This window comes from Octopus sinensis, linkage group LG3, assembly GCF_006345805.1.
Source record: "Octopus sinensis linkage group LG3, ASM634580v1, whole genome shotgun sequence".
Classification (NCBI taxonomy): domain Eukaryota; kingdom Metazoa; phylum Mollusca; class Cephalopoda; order Octopoda; family Octopodidae; genus Octopus; species Octopus sinensis.
This window is the reverse complement of record NC_042999.1, coordinates 157,514,984-157,538,391: the sequence shown is the minus strand read 5'-3', so window position 1 is coordinate 157,538,391 and position 23,408 is coordinate 157,514,984. Positions and strand designations below refer to the sequence as shown.

The 23,408-nt window shown below is 35.3% G+C and overlaps 2 protein-coding genes across 2 annotated transcripts in view; one reads left to right on the top strand and one right to left on the bottom strand.

The window, feature by feature from the left end:
* Positions 1 to 6,053: 6,053 nt before the first annotated feature.
* Positions 6,054 to 13,368, bottom strand: LOC115209307. Its single transcript, XM_029777648.2, has 3 exons — positions 13,221 to 13,368; positions 8,497 to 8,609; positions 6,054 to 6,410 (listed from the first exon to the last, which is right to left on the bottom strand). The coding sequence occupies exons 1-3, from the start codon at positions 13,343 to 13,345 to the stop codon at positions 6,271 to 6,273; spliced, it is 378 nt and encodes a 125-aa protein (XP_029633508.1). The 5' UTR covers positions 13,346 to 13,368; the 3' UTR covers positions 6,054 to 6,270.
* Positions 13,369 to 19,162: 5,794 nt separating this feature from the next.
* LOC115209306 (serine/threonine-protein kinase 3) overlaps positions 19,163 to 23,408 on the top strand; it is a 52,365-nt gene continuing 48,119 nt past the window's right edge. Inside the window, exon 1 of the mRNA XM_029777646.2 lies at positions 19,163 to 19,337. Within this exon, the coding sequence (XP_029633506.1) occupies positions 19,330 to 19,337 (8 nt within the window). The 5' untranslated portion in view covers positions 19,163 to 19,329. The remainder of the gene's footprint in view (positions 19,338 to 23,408) is intronic.

The window sequence follows — 23,408 nt, the reverse complement described above, 5'->3', positions numbered from 1 at the left end:
CTTCTTCAAAATGAAAACCAAATTATTCATTCTCTCTTCACTGTAATTCATACATCTCATTTAATTATTGACTTGCTTTAAAGAAGAAAACACTCTCTCACAGGATGCAGATGTGGTAGATATGGTTAGAATCAGACGTAGTAATTTTGTTACTTCTAGCAGAGCTTAGTTTAGTTCAAGTTCCTGTATTATATCTGCAACTTCTTGGATGCTTGATGCTTGCTTTGCAGAATCTGCAGCATAAACTGATCTGAGCTCACATTTCAGTCCATCCAATTCCAATATATTTTTGTAGAAATTCTGAGATGAAAATGCTTCCATTGAAAATTATTTTTCATAAATGTGAAAAAAGCTCTGGATTCAACAATTCAACAAATTTGAACTTTTCCATCATTTTAAATCTTTGCTCAACTTGAACAATAATTTCATCTAAAATGTTGGGAAACAAAGTTCTTAAAATTTCTGGTTCTTCGTGACGACTTCACTTCTCTGGTGGATCAGTGACACCATCCAAAACCCAGGAGTAAAATTTTTCAAATTTGTCTTTGAAATGAATCAATTTTTTTTTTTTTTTTTTTTGTAGTTCTCAACTTCACAAATACATCTTGAAATACCAAGTGAACATTTTTGAAGTATTGAATACAGAATCTCTGAACCACTCGATGTAGTTTCAAAAACTACTAATAAAATTTTTTTATGAAAATCTTCTTGGCTTGTAATGAATCCCATTGCTTGTGCTAATTCTGAAGCCTTCCAAGTCTCTGGATTTTCTAATATGGTTGAAAATAACTCAGAAAACGAAGTAATTTTATCGGACAAAATGGATACTTGCTGAGAGGAATAATTCCACCATAGTGCTGGCACAGGTGCATTTCATATGGCACCAGCACTCATGGGGTCACCAAGTGGCTTGCAAGCCAGCTGAGAGAGGTAGGGAAACTGGAAGAAGTGGCTATGTGCAAGGCAAGTGGTTGGAGTATGATAGAAGAGAGGAATAGGTGGTGAACTTGCAGAAACGTTAGCACGCCAGGCAAAATGCTTAGCGATATTTCATTTGCCGTTACGTTCTGAGTTCAAATTCCGCTGAGGTTGACTTTGCCTTTCATCCTTTCGGGGTCGATAAATTAAGTACCAGTCACGCACTGGGGTCGATGTAATCGACTTAATCCCTTTCTCTGTCCTTGTTTAGCCCCTTGTGGGCAATAAAGAAATAAGAAGAGAGGAGATACTTGGAATATCCAAGTAGGGCAAGGAAGTCAATCAAGGTAGGAGAGAGTGAGAGAAAGCTCGAGGCAGAGTGAGAGAGGACTTACCCACTGGGAACAGTGGGGAGGGGAGTACAAGTAGCACAGAGGGAATAGAAGATGTGCCGTCTGAGTGTGAGGCGAATAGTTATGTGTCAATCTTCCAAACTGGCAGCCTCAACTTGACGGACAGATGCCTCATCAATGGCAGAAGGTGGGGGCGACCAGATCTGGGAGCTGTTTCCACAGAGTTCCAACCATGTTTGAATTCACGATGCCAGCGTTTTACAAGGTCATATGATAGGGCATCATCACCATAAGTTACTTTCATTTCATCAAAAGTCTCCTGTGGTGTGTGTCCTTTCAAATACAAAAACCGGATCACTGCTCGACACTCAACAGGCTCCATTTCACACTTGACTCAGTTCAAACACCTGTAAATCAAAAACCACAATTAGTTCAGAGCTGTAATTTGCCACTTAATTAATAGAGAAATTTCAGCTAGATCAAACAACTGCAAATGGGTCAGGGGCATTACTTATTGAACACCCCTCGTATATATAAGTATGGATGAAGTAGATAACAGCTAGCCTTCAGCTGCTATTTTGGACCCTGTTTTGTCCACTACTCTGATTGGTTGGTATTGGCACAGTTTGTCTCTTGCTCTATTACGCACCAATGTGCAACTCAACCAATCGCAGCCTTCTGACAAGGTCACATGAGACAGTCTATTCCAAACTTGCGGCAAGCCGATAATACAGTATAAAATGCTAGCTTCAACACCGTCTCGAAGTCTTTCGGTTCCAGACCTCTTACAGTCCAGCCACTGACCACAGGACACAGCCAGTTCCAGCAACAACACAAGAGCAGCCACATGGAGACGCATCAACAGCATATGGCAATCTCCTTCTTCGTTGCTTTCATCTTAATGTCAACAACATCTCTCTATGTACACAGCATCGATATACACAGACATGACAAAAGTAAAAAGATACCCCATAAAACATCGTTTTCTGTTTATTCTAACTCCTAATGCTTTATATTTTTTATTAATTGACATTTTTATGTCTCAGATTCTATATGTGACTGTTTCATCATACCATGTACAAAAGAAGCCTTGGAACTGTCTGAATTTCAAGAAGGGTATAGCAGCAGGTAGATAGTTGAATGATCTCCCTTACACTAAAGATCATAGAGTAACCTCCCTTTTCTGAGTTTCTTGAAGCATTATTATCACAAAATGTGATTCTTAATTATTCAAGCTTGGAAGTTTCTAGAATATCTAGCGTACCATTAATAGAAACAGCTTGTTAACCCAGCTTTTCCCTTCATGGTCGATTAGACTTGGAGCCATTCATGTCATTGCTATGTATGTCTATTTCTCTACGCCCTAGAGCCTCTGCACTGTTGTTCTACATTTCCTATCTCTGTACTCTCTTGCATAAGATTACTTCATCTAGCTTCTGCAATTTGATTTCATGTATTATCATCGAAAGAAGAATAAAATATATTTTTATGTAGTAAATATATAGATCTTGTATTTGTTCTTTCATCTCTGTATGAACTTTTGGGATAGACAAGTTGGCACTTGTTTATCCACTGAAAACAATCGGTAGTAGTTAGTTTCTGCATGCTAATTGCTTTCTCATTGAAATTTGAAATGAATCGCCCAAAATATCCAATTAGCCCAAGAAAGGAATGCCATTCCTCTGTGTTTCTTGGCTGATTTAATGCCATGATTCTGCAAGTGAGTTTTTTTTTTTTTTTGTAGGTTTAATTCTTTCTGCTGATATCACAAGGCCTAAAAATGTGATGTTTTTAGTCTTTTGAACACATTTTTCTTTGTTGACATTGACTTCTTTCTAGCATAATCTTGCAAGAATGGCATTTAAATGTTTATTTAGGCTGTCTTCTTTCCTAGCAAATGCAATTATATCGTCTTGGTAGGCAATGAAATTTTTTAGTCCCTAGAGCATTACATACATTATACCATGCTGAAAAATTACAGAACTAATTTTCATTCCCATCTGTAATTGTGTAACCAAGTATACTCCTCTAGTAGTATTGATGGCACAGAGCTTCTATTTTCATCAAGCTCAATCTGTCAATATGCATTACTTAAGTCAATCTTAGCGAAAAAATCTTGCTGAACATGGTTTCTAATTGTGGCAAAGGATAAGATTCTGTGCATATTTTTTATTTAGGTGAACTCTGTAGCTGGGACACATACATAGACATCCATTTTTTCCTTCTAATCCACATGACTAGAAAAGTACTGACTATGCCACCTGGAGCACATTTTAAATCATACCTTTGGCTTCCAATGCTTCTATTTCCTTTGCTACATCTTCCTCAAGAGTAATAGGTACACTTCTGGCAGCACAGAATTTGTCAGAAGCTTGTACTCCTTTTATCATTGGCAGAAAAGACTCAATGCTGCAAATTACTTTAGCATTGAGCAGGTCACAACCTTGTAGGCCATACATATGGTTAAGTTAAGTTAATTTTTTGGCTCAAAAAGCAAAAAGCAGGGACATGGAGTTATGTACAGGGTGGTGTTCATGCAAAGAGTTCAGGCCATTTCTGATCAAGAGAAACTTTGAACCGAGCGGTTGTCGGCATCTTCACTATCTCGTCCAGCAGCTTATTCCACGGATCCGCAACCCGGACGGAGAAAGCCCCACTTTTAATTATTTTAAAAGTCTTGTTTCACTGTAAGGCAAACATCCCCAACGTATTCCATGTGGTGCCCATCGTATGGTTCATATGAAGAATGTTGCTGTGTAAGCATCACGCTGATATCCTTTGCTATTACAGATGAGATAATACTGCCAGGAGCACCTGCATCATGCATTATGTGCCCATTGAGTGAGACAGATTCAAACACACATTTTTCCAACGCATGAAGAGTCATGATTCCATCCTGATGACACATCCTACGATCATTCCTGGTGCTTTTGCAAAATTTTGCATAGTGGCCTTTCTTGCCACAGTTTTGCTGATAGCTTTTATTGAGTTGTGGGAACCAGAGTTGTGGGAACAGGATTTGTCGCTCAAATTTTTTCTTTTATCTTGTGCAGTCGTTTTGGAATAAGCAGACTCCCGTTTTTGAATTGTCATTGCGAAGAATGTTGTAAAAATTGCACTGTAGCTTCTAAACTGAGTTTGTTAACTTCATTAACTTGAAGAACTTTCTTTCTTTCCTCACTGCTTCTTAGACTGACAAACTAACTGAGACAGTACGAGTCTAAAACGTCAGCGAGTGAACTCACTAACATTTTAGACATTTTCAGACTTTCAAAATTGCAGTATTCACTGGCATGTCCCAAATTTGAAATAAATTGAGAAATTGACTTATTGGGTTTTTGAAAAGTGGAGAAGAATTTTGCTCTTTCGACCAATATCAGTTTCTTTGAAGGAGCAAAATGATTCAGAATCAAATTTTTTTAGATCATTGTAAGTCATTTTCATAATATTCTACAGGATAATTTTTAATGCTTCAAAGAAATGAATTTCATAGCCATGGGATTTTGGTCATTATCTTGTAGGTTATCTTTTAATTTGTCCACATAAGCTTTTGCTTGGAATGCCATGAGCCAGGTTGAGACATCTTCAATCAACTGTTACCAAGAGATTTTCCTTGCTCTATCAGCGACACCATTGTCAAGTTTTGTTATTTCCTTATTTCATAAGCACAGGTTTAGGAACAAAGATCAAATAGCTGTAAACTGCGAATTTCTATTTCACTGTAGCGGAAGCACAACCAACAGCAGAAAATATTAGAAGGAGTAACAACATCAACTGTATTCCTGTAGCGATGGAATCAACTGTGTGTGTCTATTTATTTTAATTGCAATACATAGGAAAAAAAAAAAAAGACAAGTTCACATAAAACTCATGCATACCATGTGATTGGCAATTCTTAATTATTTAAACAAATGTAGAGTATTTGGTTGTATATTGATTAGGAGTTCAATACACAACAGAACTGAAGACTAAAACATCAAAACAGTTAAAAGTCATTAATCAAAATTGAAATCGATCAACATCAATGGAAATTGTTGCTGTGATACCAGTGCCGGTGGCACGTAAGAGAAACATCCGAACGTGGCCGTTGCTAGCACCGCCGGTGGCACGTAAAAAGCACCATCCAATCGTGGCCGTTGCCAGCTTCGTCTGGCCTCCGTACCGGTGGCACGTAAAAAGCACCATCCGATCGTGGCCGTTTGCCAGCCTCACCTGGCACGTAAAAAGCACCCACTACACTCTCGGAATGGTTGGCATTAGGAAGGGCATCCAGCCGTAGAAACATTGCCAAATCAGACTGGGCCTGGTGCAGCCTTCTGGCTTCCCAGATCCCCGGTCGAACCGTCCAACCCATGCTAGCATGGAAAGCAGACGTTAAATAATGATGATGATGATGATTGCAGTATTATATTGTTAATGAAAAATTAAGTAGTACCCCTGTATCTTTTTTTTCCTACTGGGTAATTGTTACCCTCATTCATAAATGTAAGAGATTTGTTATTGATGTCAATCTCCTGGAAATAACTTATAAATTTCTTTGGGGTAGAGTAAAGATATACTTGCAAAGCCCACCTTATGACATTTACTGTAACAATCTAGAAACGTTTCACTTCCTGTTTCCACTGATTCTTCACTCTTAGTGAAACTGGATAACTTTCCAGAAGCAATCAATAAACACATTTCAAGTAGTAAAAAAGGACTGTCTCTAACAATAAAAATAAATAGTGTATGCTATAATACTTTTAGTGTTATATTTTGTAAAATGAAAAACAAAACAAAAGCAAAAGCATCAAAATATGTTTTTTAATTGTTCTAATGCTGTAAAACATTACTTGTATTTGTTGTAAATTAATTCTAAGATGAAGTTTTAGTATATTCCAGTGTTTTCACCAATAACATTATCACTGTTGGTTGTAGATTAGATTAAGGATTAGTTACATAATCCAGAAGCTGATCTAGCAACACTGTATTTCACAAAAATAACCTACTGTTCAATACATCAATGCCGTTTCTTAGATTTTTTTGTGAGAATAGGGCTTTCTTCCACAACGGCTTTAGAGTCCAAATTTTGTAGGAAATTATCAATAATCTCAAGTGAAGTCAAATTCTTAGTCTTGTAAAGTGTAGTAGTATCATCATCTGGAAAAAAAAATACACCAAAAATATAGCGGAAAAGGAAAGAAAATGTTGATATTTTTTCATGCCATCCTAAATTGAAAAATTGAGATTAAATCAGATTAAGTTAGTAAAAAAAATTATTACAGTAAAATCATGAAAAATATCAGGTTGGTGCAAAGGTAATGGCTTATTTTAAATAAGACTAGGCTTTGAAAAGGCGCATTTATTTTTTAATATCTTTTTTATCTTATTTTTCTTTTCTTTTACTTGTTTCAGTCATTAGACTGTGGCCATCCTGGGGCACCACCTTGAATTTTTAATCAAATGAATCAACCCGGGTACCTACCTTTTAAGCTAGGTACTTATTCTATTGGTCTCTTTTGCTGAACTGTTAAGTTATGGGGATGTAAACACACTAACAACTGTTGTCAATTGGTGATACCCATGCTCAGATATATATACATATATATGACAGGCTTCTTTCTGTTTCCGTCTACCAAATCCACTCACAAGCCTTTAGTCAATCCAGGGCTATAGTACAAGACACTTGCCCAAGGTTCCATGCAGTGGAACTGAACCCAGAGCCATGTGGTTGGGAAACAAGCTTCTTACCACATAGCCACTGGTATGGCTGTGTGGTTAAGAAGTTCATTTTGCAACCAAACGGTTTGAACCTCAGTCAAACTGGCTGTCAAATGTCTTCCACTTATAGTTCCTGGCTATCAAAGGCTCCTGAGTGAATTCAGTAGATGGTTCCTGGAAAAGAAGCCTGTTTTGTAAAAATATGTGTGTGTCCCCTTGTTTTGATATTGCATCACTGTTCTTTATTTGCAGCCTTCTATGAAAAAAAATGTCTGACTTTGCTTCCAAATTAAGTGACAGCATCTGATCATAAAAAAATCAACCTTAATTTCCATCTGCCTCAAGCAAGCATGGTAAAATTAGTGTCAAAATGAAAACACTATATATATGTCATACAGGGCCATTTGAATTTTTGAATGAGGGGAAAATAAGAATTCAATACATAGAATATATGAAAGTAGCAACAGCAACTGTAACACCACTAGCACCACAGCACAAACACAGAAATATGTCAGTTCTTTTAATACCTGTTTCTTTACTACCCACAGGGGGCTAAACACAGAGGGGACGAACAAGGACAGACAAACGGATTAAGTCGATTATATTGACCCCAGTGCGTAACTGGTACTTAATTTATCGACCCCGAAAGGATGAAAGGCAAAGTTGACCTCGGCGGAATTTGAACTCGGAACGTAGTGGCAGACAAAATACCGCAAAGCATTTCGCCCGGCGTGCTAACCACTCTGCCAGCTCCCCCGCCAAAGTTCTTTTAATACCAGAGAGGCACAACATATAATCAGTATTCAATTAATAGAAGAAAAGAAAATGGAGAGTTGAAAGTTAATAATTATTTATCAATAAATTGATCATTCTTACTTCCTACAGCTGTTTCCATTTATGCCATTAAATAAATTACAAAGTTATGTTTTTATACAATACTAGCAGTATCGCCCGGCATTGCTCGGGTTTGTAAGGGAAATAACTATATAAGCATTTTTAGAGAATTACTTCCCTTATATAACCTGAGCAAAAATCATTAAAAATGCGGAAAAATGATGGTAAATTTTTTTTTAAATCGTAGATTTATCATAGACGCGCGTTAATACCCAGAAGGGCTCGATATGAATGACGACTATAAGATACCCGCTTTTGGTTAAACTGCACCGCAAAATGTGGGAGTAGTTAGGAATCTAAATCGGAGGAGACAGAGTCTCACACACACAACTTCAATTTTATATATAAAGATGAGCAAAATATCATCAGGGAAAAAGATATACATTAAAAGATTACATGTTGACCTCTTATTTCGTACCAGTAGACTGGTATGTCTACTGGTATGAAATACACACACATAGTGGGAAAAACTTCAACAGATTTTCATGTATCTGAATTTAACAAGCAAGTACTTCCATAACTTTTGAAGCTTTCAAGTCTTACTCAGGGTGTGTGCATGTACATTGTATCACCTTCTCTCTCTCTCTCTCTCTCTCATATATGTGTGTCTGTATATATACTTCCAACTTACTGTAGTTTACTTCCATGACTGGATCACACAAATTAGATTTCACATCAACCTTCATGGTAACCTTGGGATTTGTACCAAGAATTTTTCTACTGTTCAAGTGAAACAAACATTCCCTGGAATAGAAAGAGAATACCGTGATAAAATAATGAACTTACAAGTTCTTCAGTGTAAAGTTATATTTGTGTTTAAGAAACAGAAAATTTCTATTTTTAAAATGATGCTTCATGAAATGCATGTTTTCTAGTCTGAGGTTATCTAAACCAGGAACGGAAGAACTGTTGGAATAATTTTTTAGTTTTAACCAAAATAATGTGTCCTATGGATAAGCAAACCAAACAGTGCCTGTCAAAACTGAATATTTATAATTAAATACAAAAAATAATGCTCAATTCATTATACAGAGGTGAAGTTAAGTCTGCATTATTTCTTTCCAGGTAAACTGACATCTGGCTGTTCAAAGAAGACTTCTTAAGTAACTAGTAGTGGCTTCTCTTGAAAATGAACAAAATTTAGCATCATGGTGCAATCAATACCTGCAGAATAAGGGTTTAGCCCCAGAGGATATTCATGCTGATATGGTTGCTACATTAAGGGATGATACTCCAGATTTACCAACAGTGCAAAAGTGGGAAGCTGAATATAGGAGGGGTACTGAAAATCTTGAAGATGACCCAACTACCATCACTGAGGAAAACTGATCGTGTTCACCACATGGTGATGGATAACAGGCAATTGATTATAGATCAAAGAGCTAATGCTATTAGCATATCCTGTGAGAGAGTTGAGAGCATTTTGCACAATGAGCTTGGCATGGTGAATGTTTCCGCTCAGTGGGTATTATATCTTCCGACACCTGATCAAAAGCACACTAGTAATCATCATCATTGTTCGACCGTGGTCGAGACAGTGGAATTTACCATGCTACGCCAGACTTCAAGGTCCATCATGGCATTACGGAGATCCTGTTGCTGGATGCCTGTATCCCAGGAGATTACATCAGGGTAGGAGAGTGTGCGCCCTCTGGTATTGCGAGTAGATGGCTTCCAGAGAAGAAGAGTAGAAATTGCCTCGTTCACAGCTCTACAACAATGTCCAGCAAACTGGACTCTCCTACCTTTCACAAGAGATGACACAGGTGGTAGTTTCCCATATATTTGCATTTTGGTTGGATGGCGCTTCCACGAGAGATTTTGAGTTCTCATAAGGAGGCGAGTGTAAGTTCCATCCAACCGCCTCTCAAGCTTCTTTGATAACGTCCAGGTTTCTGAGCCATATAGTAGAATTGGTTCGACTGTGGCTTTGAAGATTTCAAGTTTGAAGTCTCTACTTAGATTTGATGACCAGATCTTATGCATGTCATTACAGGCTGACCAGGCCATACCCTTTCTAGTTAGAAAATCTTTTCCAGATGATGATATGTATGACCCAAGATATTTATAATCAGAAACCATATTTAAGGGCGCATTGTTGAGAGTATGGATGATGCAATCACTGTTGGACAGGCACTTGTTTATATATTCAGTCTTGGCACACCAAGCTATCACATCACATGGAAAATCTGACATTGTTTGAGGCAGATGATCCAGGTGGTCCCCTTGAACATTTAGTCACCCAGGATAAGTGTTGAGTTCAACAGTGAATCAGAGGCAAAGAAACAATTCATGCAATGGAAACACTCACCCTCACCTGCTCCAAAGAAGGCCAAAGTTGTTTCATCTGCATGGAAGGTGATGGCTTCGATTTTTGGGGATGCAAAAAGTATTGTGTTTATTGACTATCTTCAAAAGAGCCACACCATCAATGGAGTGTACTATGCCAACTTATGAGGTAGTTATGAAAAGCTATCAAGACCAAATACCCAGGAAAACTGATGAAAAGGGTTCTGTTTCATCAGGACAATACTCCAACACACAAATTCTTCAGTTTAATGGATGCTGTGCATGACTGTGGCTTTGAACTGGTCGATCACTCTCCCTGTTCTCCAACATGCCTCCCACTTCATTCCCTCATCCCCTCATTCTCCTTCCCATACAATCTTGCAAGCCGATTCTCCAATTCACCTTCTGGGGGGGGGCCATCTAGTCACCTCATCAACATTATCTATTTCTAACAGCTCCTAATACTGGATGTGTGAATGTATGTAAAAAAAAAAAGTACATGCATTCATATATTGTTGTACTTTGGGAGGGTCACCATACTGCCAATAAAACACAAGTACCAGTTGTGTGTGTGTGTGGAAGGGCATGGCCTTAAATTACATGCATGTAGGGCTACAATTCCACTTAGCTTGACATGTCTTCTCAAGCACAGGGAATTGCTAGATACCTTGGTCCCTAGTCACCTCCTCTGCAAAGCTCAACACCTAAAGATCATTTCTCATCACTTCATTGCATTAACAACAATAAAAATCTCAACTAGTAAGTTAGGTGATCAGCTGTAATAAGATTCATCGCTGACAGATTCAAAGATTAAAAAAAAAATCAAATACTAGGGAGGAAAATGGGGATCTGTTCCTTTTGAACGGCAGATCGAGAAATTAATTTTTTGTAACTGAACAGTTTCAAACTGCGGACACTGGCAGAATGTGTCATATAAAACATCGTTTACTCTTAGTGTTGTTGAGAAATGTTTATATTTTCAAAGTTATTTCTTGTTAAAGTTGACGTATTTCAGTAATTTCAACCAATCAATGACGTGTATTCAGCTGAATAAAATTACTGCCGTTGTTTGTCAGCAACAACCCTCGGCGACATATATTTCGTTTGTCACTGTTATTTATGACATCATTCATGCGTTTGTACTGGTTTTAGCTTTAGGGTTTTAGGGTTAGGGTTACGGAAAAAAGTGAAAAATGAAGAAATTGGAGGGGGAGGGGGGGCAAAAAGTCTTTCTGAAAATAGTAGCTGAAAAACAGACAAAAAAAAACAAACTAAAAGCAGTAGAAATGCACGAACGATTATGGTGGTGCCATGAATTTGGGGGTGGGGGCGAAATACGTAAAAAAATACGAAGATTATGATTCTGAAGAAAATTTGTTTGTAAAATTTCAATTTTTCAACAAGAAAAAAAAAATAATAATAAATAAATAAATACCCTCAGGCCTTGAAACCGGCTATCTACATGCTAGAAATAACAGCCAAATCTCACAAAACTGCGATAACTCAATGAAATTTCGATAATGCGATTTTTGAAAATGTTTTTTTCAGAATCGGATCCTCCATAACCAAAAAACGCGGGATTCCGTTTTTAAAAAAAATCAATATATATCCATTTTACCGGAAGTTATGACAGAAAAATCGGATCTTGTGAATTTTCCGAAAGTCCCCTCCTCAATTCCCCAGGGTTGTCAGAGCGCATTTTTTTTTTCCATATTCGTTTTCCACATACTTGTTAACACCCACCAGGCTAGTTATTTATTTATTTATTTGGTTCCCGGGTGAGGATCTTTATATTGGCCGAAATTTGTCGGTGTAGATACGACCTCATGTTTATTATAGATTTCTGTTTTTCCCCTCTATGTGGGTTGAATGAACGTAATATGAAGGATCGCTTCGGATATAAAACTGGTGTGACTGTCTTCCTCAAATTTAAAAAAAAATCGGCATTTTGAGTTTCGAAAAATGATTTTGATAAAGTTTCTTATTTCTTTATTACCCACAAGGGGCTTAAACACAGCGGGGACACACAAGGATAGACAAAGGGATTAAGTCGATTATATCGACCCCAGTGTGTAACTGGTACTTATTTAATCAACCCCGAAAGGATGAAAGGCAAAGTCGACCTGGGCAGAATTTGAACCCAGAACGTAGCAGTAGACGAAATATCTATTTCTTTACTACCCTCAAGGGGCTAAACATAGAGGGGACAAACAAGGACAGACAAACGGATTAAGTCGATTATATCGACTCCAGTGCGTAACTGGTACTTATTTAATCGACCCCGAAAGGATGAAAGGCAAAGTCGACCTCGGCGGCATTTGAACTCAGAACGTAGCAGCAGACAAACTATTGCTAGACGAAATACTTATTTCTTTATAATAATATAATAATAATGAAATTATTGTATACAGTGCTCAGGTGCACCACAACTTGTCAAAAAGTGCATATAAAGTACATGCAGTAATGTAAAAATGTCTGGAAAGCGAACAATGTATAAGTGAGATACATGCTTGTGTGTGTGTGTGGAGGGGAGAAAATTAAGTGTAGTGTTGGCGAATCTCAGAAAGCATGGAAGTTTTGAAGGATGCAGTTTTGAAGGGGCTAAACACAGAGAGGACAAACAAGGACAAACGGATTAAGTCGATTATATTGACCCCAGTGCGTAACTGGTACTTATTTAATCGATCCCGGGAGGATGAAAGGCAAAGTCGACCTCAGCGGAATTTGAGCTCAGAACATAAAGACAGACATATTTCTTTACTACCCCAAGGGGCTAAACACAGAGAGGACAAACAAGGACAGACATAGGTATTAAGTCGATTATATTGACCCCAGTGCGTAACTGGTACTTAATTTATCGACCCCGAAAGGATGAAAAGCAAAGTTGATCTCAGCGGAATTTGAACTCACAACGTAAAGGCAGACGAAATACGGCTACGCATTTCGCCCGGCGTGCTAACCACTCTGCCAGCTCGACGCCTTTTGAAGAATATATAATGAACACATAGCAAACACCAACATTATTTCAGTTATAGTTTCGGTTAAGGCTGCAAAAGCTATACGTACCTCAGCGAAATGACATCGCCGACGAATGGATTAAAAGTGAATGCAATCCTTTTCACGGGACGTAGGTTTACTTTAGATAATCGTTTAATTACTTGTTTCGTGATGTGAACTGGAGTCACGGCCATGTTTCAGCCATAAAGGGAGATTACTGTGGTTGGAAAATTATTCATTTCAGCAGATTTCCAATGTCAAGGACAGTTTAAAAAAAAAAAAAAGGTCACAGATAGCAATTCTAACAGTTTTAGTGGAATTTCTAGGATCTTTTCGGTTTGAACGGCAGTTTTTAACATAATTTCTAGGTAACTAAAAAACTTTAAACTTCGTATACTGGTAGAATGTGTTTATAAAACATCTTTTTCTCTTGGCTTTATTGAGAAAATTCTATAGTTTGTAAGATATTTCTCTTTTACTCTTTTACTTGTTTCAGTCATTTGACTGCGGCCATGCTGGAGCACCGCCTTTAGTCGAGCAAATCGACCCCGGAACTTATTCTTTGTAAGCCCAGTACTTATTCTATCGGTCTCTTTTGCCGAACCGCTAAGTGACGGGGACGTAAACACACAAGCATCGGTTGTCAAGCAATGCTAGGGGGACAAACACAGACACACAAACACACACACACACATACATATATATATATATACATATATACGACAGGCTTCTTTCAGTTTCCGTCTACCAAATCCACTCACAAGGCATTGGTCGGCCCGGGGCTATAGCAGAAGACACTTGCCCAAGATGCCACGCAGTGGGACTTTTTTCTTCAATTTCTGCAATTTCAACCAATCAGTGACGTCTATTGAGGTAAAAAACATTCTGTGCCGTATGAATATGTCCCTCGTTTAAGAAACAGATTGGGTTTATTTACATTTGTGAAGAAAAAAAGATACCCTTCCCCAAACCCTAACCCTAAAACAGATTGAAATGCAATAGATCGATACTAGGGTCATAATTATGGGTGACAATTTCATATGACACTGCTAGAAAAAACTGCCGTTCAAACCGAAAAGATCCAAGTTCCCCAAATATTTTATTCAATAAATAATGAACATCGTTGGTCTGCTTAGTATCTCCGAAATCAAATGGCCTGACCATATCTCTCTTACTCTTAATTTTTTTGTTTTGTTATATACTGGGCTTCTTTCGGGAAAGACTTCCTTTTGTACCTCCAACCCCCATAAAATTTTTTTTTTTAATTAGACATGGTAGAAAATTGATTTCCTACCATATCTTATAATAATAATAATGATGAGAAAGTCATGAAATTTAAGAATTTTAATTAAAAAAACTTAATTTCTGTATTATGTATATTCACCTACCAAGGTTTGGCAAATTTCATATAGTTAGGCAATTCAGGCCTTAACGTTAGGCAAATTGGGACATGAATAATACATAATACAGAAATTAATTTATTTTTCATAGAAATTCCAAATTTTTATGACTCCCTCATCATTATTATTATAAGACACAGTAGGAAATCGATTTTCCACCATATCTAATATTTTTCAAAAAATTTTATGGGGTGATACAAAAGGGAATTATTGCTTCTTTCAATCTAGCTTCCATACACATTTTTGTAACTTAGTTTTATAGCCAATTTTTTTCTTGTACCGTTAACGGACATCTAATAATAAATTACTCTCCTTTAGCTATTCCATCATTCTTCTTCCTCATCTCTTTCCTTGTCTTTATAATTTTTACTGTAACTCCTCCTTTAGTCAACTTTCTAATCTTGTGGAACTTATATACATATATATTTACAAGCCGAGAGAAATACTTAACTAAGAATAAACCAAAAGAAGTGCTTAACTAAGAACAGACCATTATACCTGGCATTTGTTGGTCTAGAGCAGTAGTTTTCAACCAGGGTTCCGCCAGTACAGTCCAGGGGTTCCGCAAGAAGTTACAAAACTGCTAAAATCAGCTGTAATTTTTAATTCTCCTGTGCAGATATGTGTGCATAAGACTATTAAATTATTGCACAGGGGTTCCTCGAGTCAGTGGAATGTTTCCTTGGGGTTCTGCTCCAGCAAAAAGTTTGAAAAGCACTGGTCTAGAGAAAGCATTTGATAGAGTACCCACTGTGTGATATGATGAGCTCTGAGGACAAGTGGCTGGGGAAAGCTGTACAGGCGATGTACACAGGCATGACAGAAGTAAAAAGACACATCATTAGAATTTATTTAAATCTGAAATTATGCATTCAAGTTATTTATTAATTATTATAATGTGAATAGCTAATATTTAGTAGACATACTCATTGCATTTTTTAATGCAAGGACCCTATTGGGCATGCTACTGATCAGATGACGAATATTCTCATGAGGAATTTCTTGCTAAGTTTCATGCAAAAATCTCAAAAGATGAAGATGCTTTCTTGTTCTTTTCATAAAAGTTTCCTGCCCATTATGTCATAGAGGTGTTCAATAGGGTTCGTATCTAGTAACTGGCTTGGTCACGGAAGCCTTTTAATGCCATTCTCTTCCAACCAATCTTTTAAGCTCTGTGACAAGGAGCCCCATCTTCCATAAATAGACAGCATTATTTAATCATTTCATCTCTGGAGAAGATTGGAAGGAGTCCTTTTTGCAAGCTGATGTGGACTCCTTCCCCTCTCTGGTGCATTGCACAATTACTCTGAAATAGCTGAAAGCAGGGTCCCAAGATTTTCTGCAATTTTACGCTAAGTCCACCTTTCTGTTTATGTTTCCCTCACACTCCACCAGCTCTGACAGACCATTTTGTCTCAGTTCCGCTGGTTGTGGGTCACCGAGAACATTTCATCAATATCAACATTTTTCAGCCATCTCGGAAACGTCTGAACCACTCGTCTACATGCATGCGGTTCATATACTTTCTGCAGGCCTCTGAGCAGGTATCACCCACCATGACAACGTTCTCTGCCATAGTCAATGTGATGATCACACACTACACACCTTCCTTCCAAGCACTGCTGTAAATGGCAGAAGTGAGCTAGAATGTTAAAACTTAGTGTGCATGCACAACAAAGTTCAAAGTCAGTCTGTGCCAAACAACTTCATTCTATGTTTTTTAGCTTTGTTACTATGGCAACAGTCCGGATACTTATTGATCAAATGTACAAAAAAAAAATTCGAAAGACTGAGATAGGTGAAAGAACAACAAGTAAGGCATATTAACTTGACATTTCGGAAAACTGGAAAAATCTTTGAGCCTACATTCTTCAACTGGAGAGAAAAAAAAAGGATCTTTTCGGTTTGAACGGCAGTTTTTTCTAGTGGTGTCATATGAAATTGTCACCCATAATTATAACCCTAGTATCGATCTATTGCATTTCAATCTGTTTTAGGGTTAGGGGTGGGAGAAGGGTATCTTTTTTTTCTTCACAAATGTAAATAAATCCAATCTGTTTCTTAAACGAGGGACATATTCATATGGCACAGAATGGTTGTTTTTTTACCTCAATAGACGTCATTGATTGGTTGAAATTGAAGAAAAAAAAAACAAATATCTAACAAACTATAGAATTTTCTAAATAAAGCCAAGAGAAAAAGATGTTTTATAAACACATTCTACCAGTATAGGAAGTTTAAAATTTTTTAGTTACCTAGAAATTATGTTAAAAACTGCCATTCAAACCGAAAAGATTCCCCCCAAAAAAACCCGTCGGGATTAATGGTGAGTGATAAAACCAGTATTAGTTAAAAATAGCAATATGTGTATTATACTTAAAGTACTTATATTCTTGAAAGCCTGATAAGTTTCTTGTAGATGTACAGTGTTAACACAGAAATTATACCAGTAACAGACAAAAAGCGTCTAGCAGCAGAAGTAGCATTGCTTAAATACGTATTTTTGCCACTTTAGAAATCGAAAGTAGTTTGTTTCCATTGGCAACCACATACTTAGACAAAATCAGCCCATACAGATACAACAGTGATTAAAAAACCACAGTTGTTGTTAACCTGTAGGCTGAATTAAAGTTCGTGAGGAGTGGACAGAAACAGCATTAGTTCAAAATAGCAAATAGGCGCAGGAGTGGCTGTGTGGTAAGTAGCTTGTTTACCAACCACACGGTTCCGGGTTCAGTCCCACTGCGTGGCACCTTGGGCAAGTGTCTTCTACTAGAGCCTCGGGCAGACCAAAGCCTTGTGAGTGGATTTGGTAGACGGAAACTGAAAGAAGCCCGTCGTATATATGTATATATATATATATATATATATATTATATATATATATATATATAATATATATATATATATATATATATATATATATATATGCGTGTGTGTGTGTTTGTCCCCCTAGCATTGCTTGACAACCGATGCTGGTGTGTTTATGTCCCCGTTACTTAGCGGTTCGGCAAAAGAGACCGATAGAATAAGTACTAGGCTTACAAAAGAATAAGTCACGGGGTCGAGTTGCTCGATTAAAGGCGGTGCTCCAGCATGGCCGCAGTCATATGACTAAAACAAGTAAAAGAGTAAAGAGTGTATCACACTTGGGATTTTGTCTTAGCATGCGGATGCCTGTAGATACGACGCAGAAATATATATTTAGCAATGCTACCACCGCCGTGGGACAATTTTCGTCTGCTACTGATATGTTTCTGTGTGTTTTTAGCCCTATACGTCTATAGGAGCTGCTATCTCGAACAATGTATCACACAGACACGAACAATTCAAACACAGACACACCCAGCTAGTCGTTTGCTTAAAGGAATCATGCCAAGCTAACGAGTTGTATTTGGTCCTTGGGACACGGTATAGGTTTAAAATAACACCAGGCTGTTATTCAGCCACATGTTAGAAACCCGAATGACCAGACGTATTATCGAAGGTATTCCAACCATGGACATCCCGTCTATTCGTTTATCTTGAATGATTGTTGCGTTAATTTTTTTTTAAAGAGATTTGTATGCAATAATGTAGAACTAGTTATTAATGTTTTTGACGTCGTGCTACAAAAGACTTCAAATGAAAAATTTACTCATTTACTTGACGGGGGAAGCTTCAAAGGATGTATTCGGATGAAAAATTAAAAAAAAAAAAATAACTCTGAAAATTATTGATTCCGGAGTTTCAAATAACTGAACTTATGAATAGCATATATTTTGATATACCCCAAACTATATTTTTTGGATCTTTTCGGTTTGAACGGCAGTTTTTTCTAGCGGTGTCATATGAAATTGTCACCCATAATTATGACCCTAGTATCGATCTATTGCATTTCAATCTGTTTTAGGGTTACGGTTAGGATCAAGGGTGGGGTGGAAGGCTATCTTTTTTTCTTCACAAATGTAAATAAACAGAACGAGGGACATATTCATACGGCACAGAATTTTTTTTTACCTCAATAGACGTCAGTGATTGGTTGAAATTGCAAAAATTGAAGAAAAAAAACAACAAATATCTTACAAACTATAGAAATTTCTAAATAAAGCCAAGAGAAAAAGATGTTTTATAAACACATTCTACCAGTATACGAAGTTTAAAATTTTTTAGTTACCTAGAAATTATGTTAAAAACTGCCGTTCAAACCGAAAACATCCTAGCATATATTTTAATATACCCAAAACTATATATATTTTTTTTTAATTCCCCACTTCACGTAAATACCCTTTATAATGTAGAAGCGAATCGCGGTGCACTAATTGAGAGCGACTGGAGTGGAGGTTCCCTCGTTATCTCTATTAACATTTATACTCAGGGAAGTGTGTAGAATTGTCAAAACACACAAAATTAGTGAATTTAGCAGGTGCTACTTGAAATATAATTGAATCCCGTCTTGCTACATCTCTTACTTTGAAGTTTATTTTTTATTAAAAAATTAATGAACCCCTATGGAATCTTAATAAAGCCTTGTAAAGGGTTTATAAAGCCTGTAGAAAAAATACGGATCTCCAATGTTGAAATTGAAGAATTGAAGAACGAGAACTTACGTGAAAGCTTACGAAAGTTTGCGAGATGTTGTGCAATGGAGGCTGTATCTAGTTTCCGGGAAGGATACTATCGTTTGTTTCTCGCTGGATTTACATGAAGGAGAGCAAAACAAGACCAGTTGAATAAACCAGCCGTCGGATCAGATGTCAAACATACACACGGAGCTAGAGATTGAATCCAAACATCATAATGTCCAGGTAAAAAGATGCCTCCTTTCATCTATCCGTTGCCCTTTAAAAATCTAGAGAAATGTTTCACCTTCTTTCCAATATGGCGAGCACTCTCTCTCTCTCGCTTTAAATCATTTCCTGGGCCCTATTTAATCGTTTTACCGAGCAATATCTAATTCTCTTTATTTATATATGTTTAGGAGAAGCTATTTTGCTCCTGCTGTTTGCATTCTCTGGGCGTCAACTGGAGAAAAATATTATTTTTTCTGTCTGTCACCATTCTGCCAAAAGACTGCATTGTAATTAGACATGTTATTTAGATTTCTCTTTCCGCTATCTTTGTTCGATTATTTCGCATAAATACATCTCTGTGTATATCAAATCAAATATATGTATATATGTATATAAATATATATATGGATGTGTGTATAAATATGTATATAAATATATATATATATGGATGTGTGTATAAATATGTATATATGTATATAAATATATATATGGATGTGTGTATATAAATATGTATATGGATGTGTGTATAAATATGTATATATATATATGGATATGTGTGTATAAATATACGTATATATGTATATATATATTTATATGTATATTTATACGCATATGTATATATGTATATTTATACGCATATGTATATATGTATATTTATACGCATATATATATATGTATATTTATACGTATATGTATATATGTATATTTATACGTATATGTATACATGTATATGTATATACGTATATGTATACATGTATATGTATACATATATATGTATATACGTATATGTATGTATAAGTATATACCTATATAGGTATATACGTATATGTAAATATGTATGTGTATATATATATGTATGTATATATATATTTGTGTATGTATGTATATATGTATGTATATCTATATGTATGTATGTATATATGTATATGTATGTATATATGTGTGTATATATATGTATATACATATGTGTATATAGATTATATATGTATATACATGCATACACATATGTATATATATATGCTCATACATATGTATATATATCTGCATATACATATGTATATATATGCATATATATATATGTATATACATATGTATATATATATATGTATATACATGTGTATATATATGTATATACATGTGTATATATATGTATATACATGTGTATATATATGTGTATATATATGTGTGTATATATATGTGTATATATATGTGTATATATATGTGTGTATATATATGTGTATATATATGTGTATATATATGTGTGTATATATATGTGTGTATATATGTGTATATATATATGTATATATATGCATATATATATGTGTGTATATATGTATATATACATGTATATATATGTGGCTGTGTGGTAAGTAGCTTGTTTACCAACCACATGGTTCCGGGTTCAGTTCCACTGCGTGGCACCTTGGGCAAGTGTCTTCTACTATAGCCTCGGGCCGACCAAGGCCTTGTGAGTGGATATGGTAGACGGAAACTGAAAGAACCCATCGTATATATATTTATATATAAATATATATATATATATATATATATATATATCTATATGTTTGTGTGTCGTTGTTTGTCCCCTTAGCATTGCTTGACAACCGATGCTGGTGTGTTTATGTCCCCTTCACTTAGCGGTTCGGCAAAAGTGACCGAATAAGTACTGGGCTTACAAAGAATAAGTCCTGGGGTCGAGTTGCTCGATTAAAGGCGGTGCTCCAGCATGGCCACAGTCAAAATGACTGAAACAAGTAAAAAGAAAAAAAAAGAGAAAAAAATGTATATACATGTGTATATGTATATACATGTGTATGTGTATATATATATATGTATATACATGTATATATATATGTATATACATGTATGTATATATATGTATATACATGTATATATATATACATACATGTATATGCATGCATATATATATATATATATATGTATGTATATACATATATATATATATGTATATGCATGCATATATATATATGTATATACATATGTGTATATATATATGTACATATATATATATATATATGTATATACAATGTATATATGTAACCCATGTTAGCATAGAAAGCAGACGTTAAGCGACACTGATGATGTTGTATATACATATGTATATATATGTATATACATGCGTATATATATATTTTTATATACATACGTATATATATATATTTGTATATACATATCTACATATATGTGTATATACATAGGTATATATATGTCTATATATATGTATATACATATGTATGTATATACATATGTATGTATATACATATGTATATATATACATATGTATGTACGTACATATGTATGTACATATGTATGTATATACATATGTATGTATATACATATGTATGTACATATGTATGTATATACATATGTATGTACATATGTATGTACATATGTATGTATGTACATATGTATGTATGTACATATGTATGTATGTACATATGTATGTACATATGTATGTATGTACATATGTATGTATGTACATATGTATGTATGTACATATGTATGTATGTACATATGTATGTACATATGTATGTATGTACATATGTATGTATGTACATATGTATGTATATACGTATGTATGTACATATGTATGTATATACGTATGTATGTACATATGTATGTATATACGTATGTATGTACATATGTATGTATATACATATGTATGTACATATGTATGTATGTACATATGTATGTATGTACATATGTATGTATGTACATATGTATGTATATACATATGTATGTACATATGTATGTATATACATATGTATGTACATATGTATGTATATACATATGTATGTACATATGTATGTATATACATATGTATGTACATATGTATGTATATACATATGTATGTACATTGTATGTATATACATATGTATGTAATTATGTATGTACATATTATGTATATACATATGTATGTACATATGTATGTATGTACATATGTATGTATATACATATGTATGTACATATGAGTATTACATATTTATGTAATAATGTATGTATCACATATGTATGTATATACATATGTATGTACATATGTATGTATATACATATGTATGTACATATGTATGTATATACATATGTATGTACATATGTATGTATATACTATATGTATGTACTATGTATGGTATGTACATATGTATGTATAACATATGTATTTGTTACATATGTATGTATGTACATATGTATGTATGTTATGTATGTTGTACATATGTATGATGTTCATATGTAGTATATCATATGTATGTCCATATGTATGTATATACATATGTATGTACATATTATGTATATACATATGTATGTACATATGTATGTATATACATACGTATGTACATATGTATGTATATACATACGTATGTACATATGTATGTATATACATATGTATGTACATATGTATGTATATACGTATGTATATACATATGTATGTATATACATATGTATGCACATATGTATGTATATACATATGTATGTACATATGTATGTATATACATATGTATGTATATACGTATGTATATACATATGTATGTATATACGTATGTATATACATATGTATGTATATACATATGTATGTACATATGTATGTATGTACATATGTATGAATGTACATATGTATGAATGTACATATGTATGCATGTACATATGTATGCATATACATATGTATATATATATACATGTGTATGTGTATTCATACTGAGGTTCTCTGAAACCAAGGCTGTTGCAGTACCTTGTTCTTATGTGCGATGCATTGAACGGCAACCCTTGGTACTATGCAGTGGCGATGTGTGTGGGCATTCGTATAGTACTTGATGCAAAAGTTTGGTACCTGTCCTTCCAGTATTTTCCATATGTAAATTATTCTATATCTCTCCCGCCTGCGATCCAGGGAGTAGGGACTTAGTGCCTTCAGTCACTCCCTGTAGTTCATCTGCTTGATGTGACGATCTTTTTCTGTATAGTGACACTGAATTGTCTCGAGTTCTGCTGTCAGCTTGACACTGTGTGGTGACCACAACTGAGAGCATTAGTCTAGGCGGCTCGGAACAAATGTCTTCTATAGAGTCAACA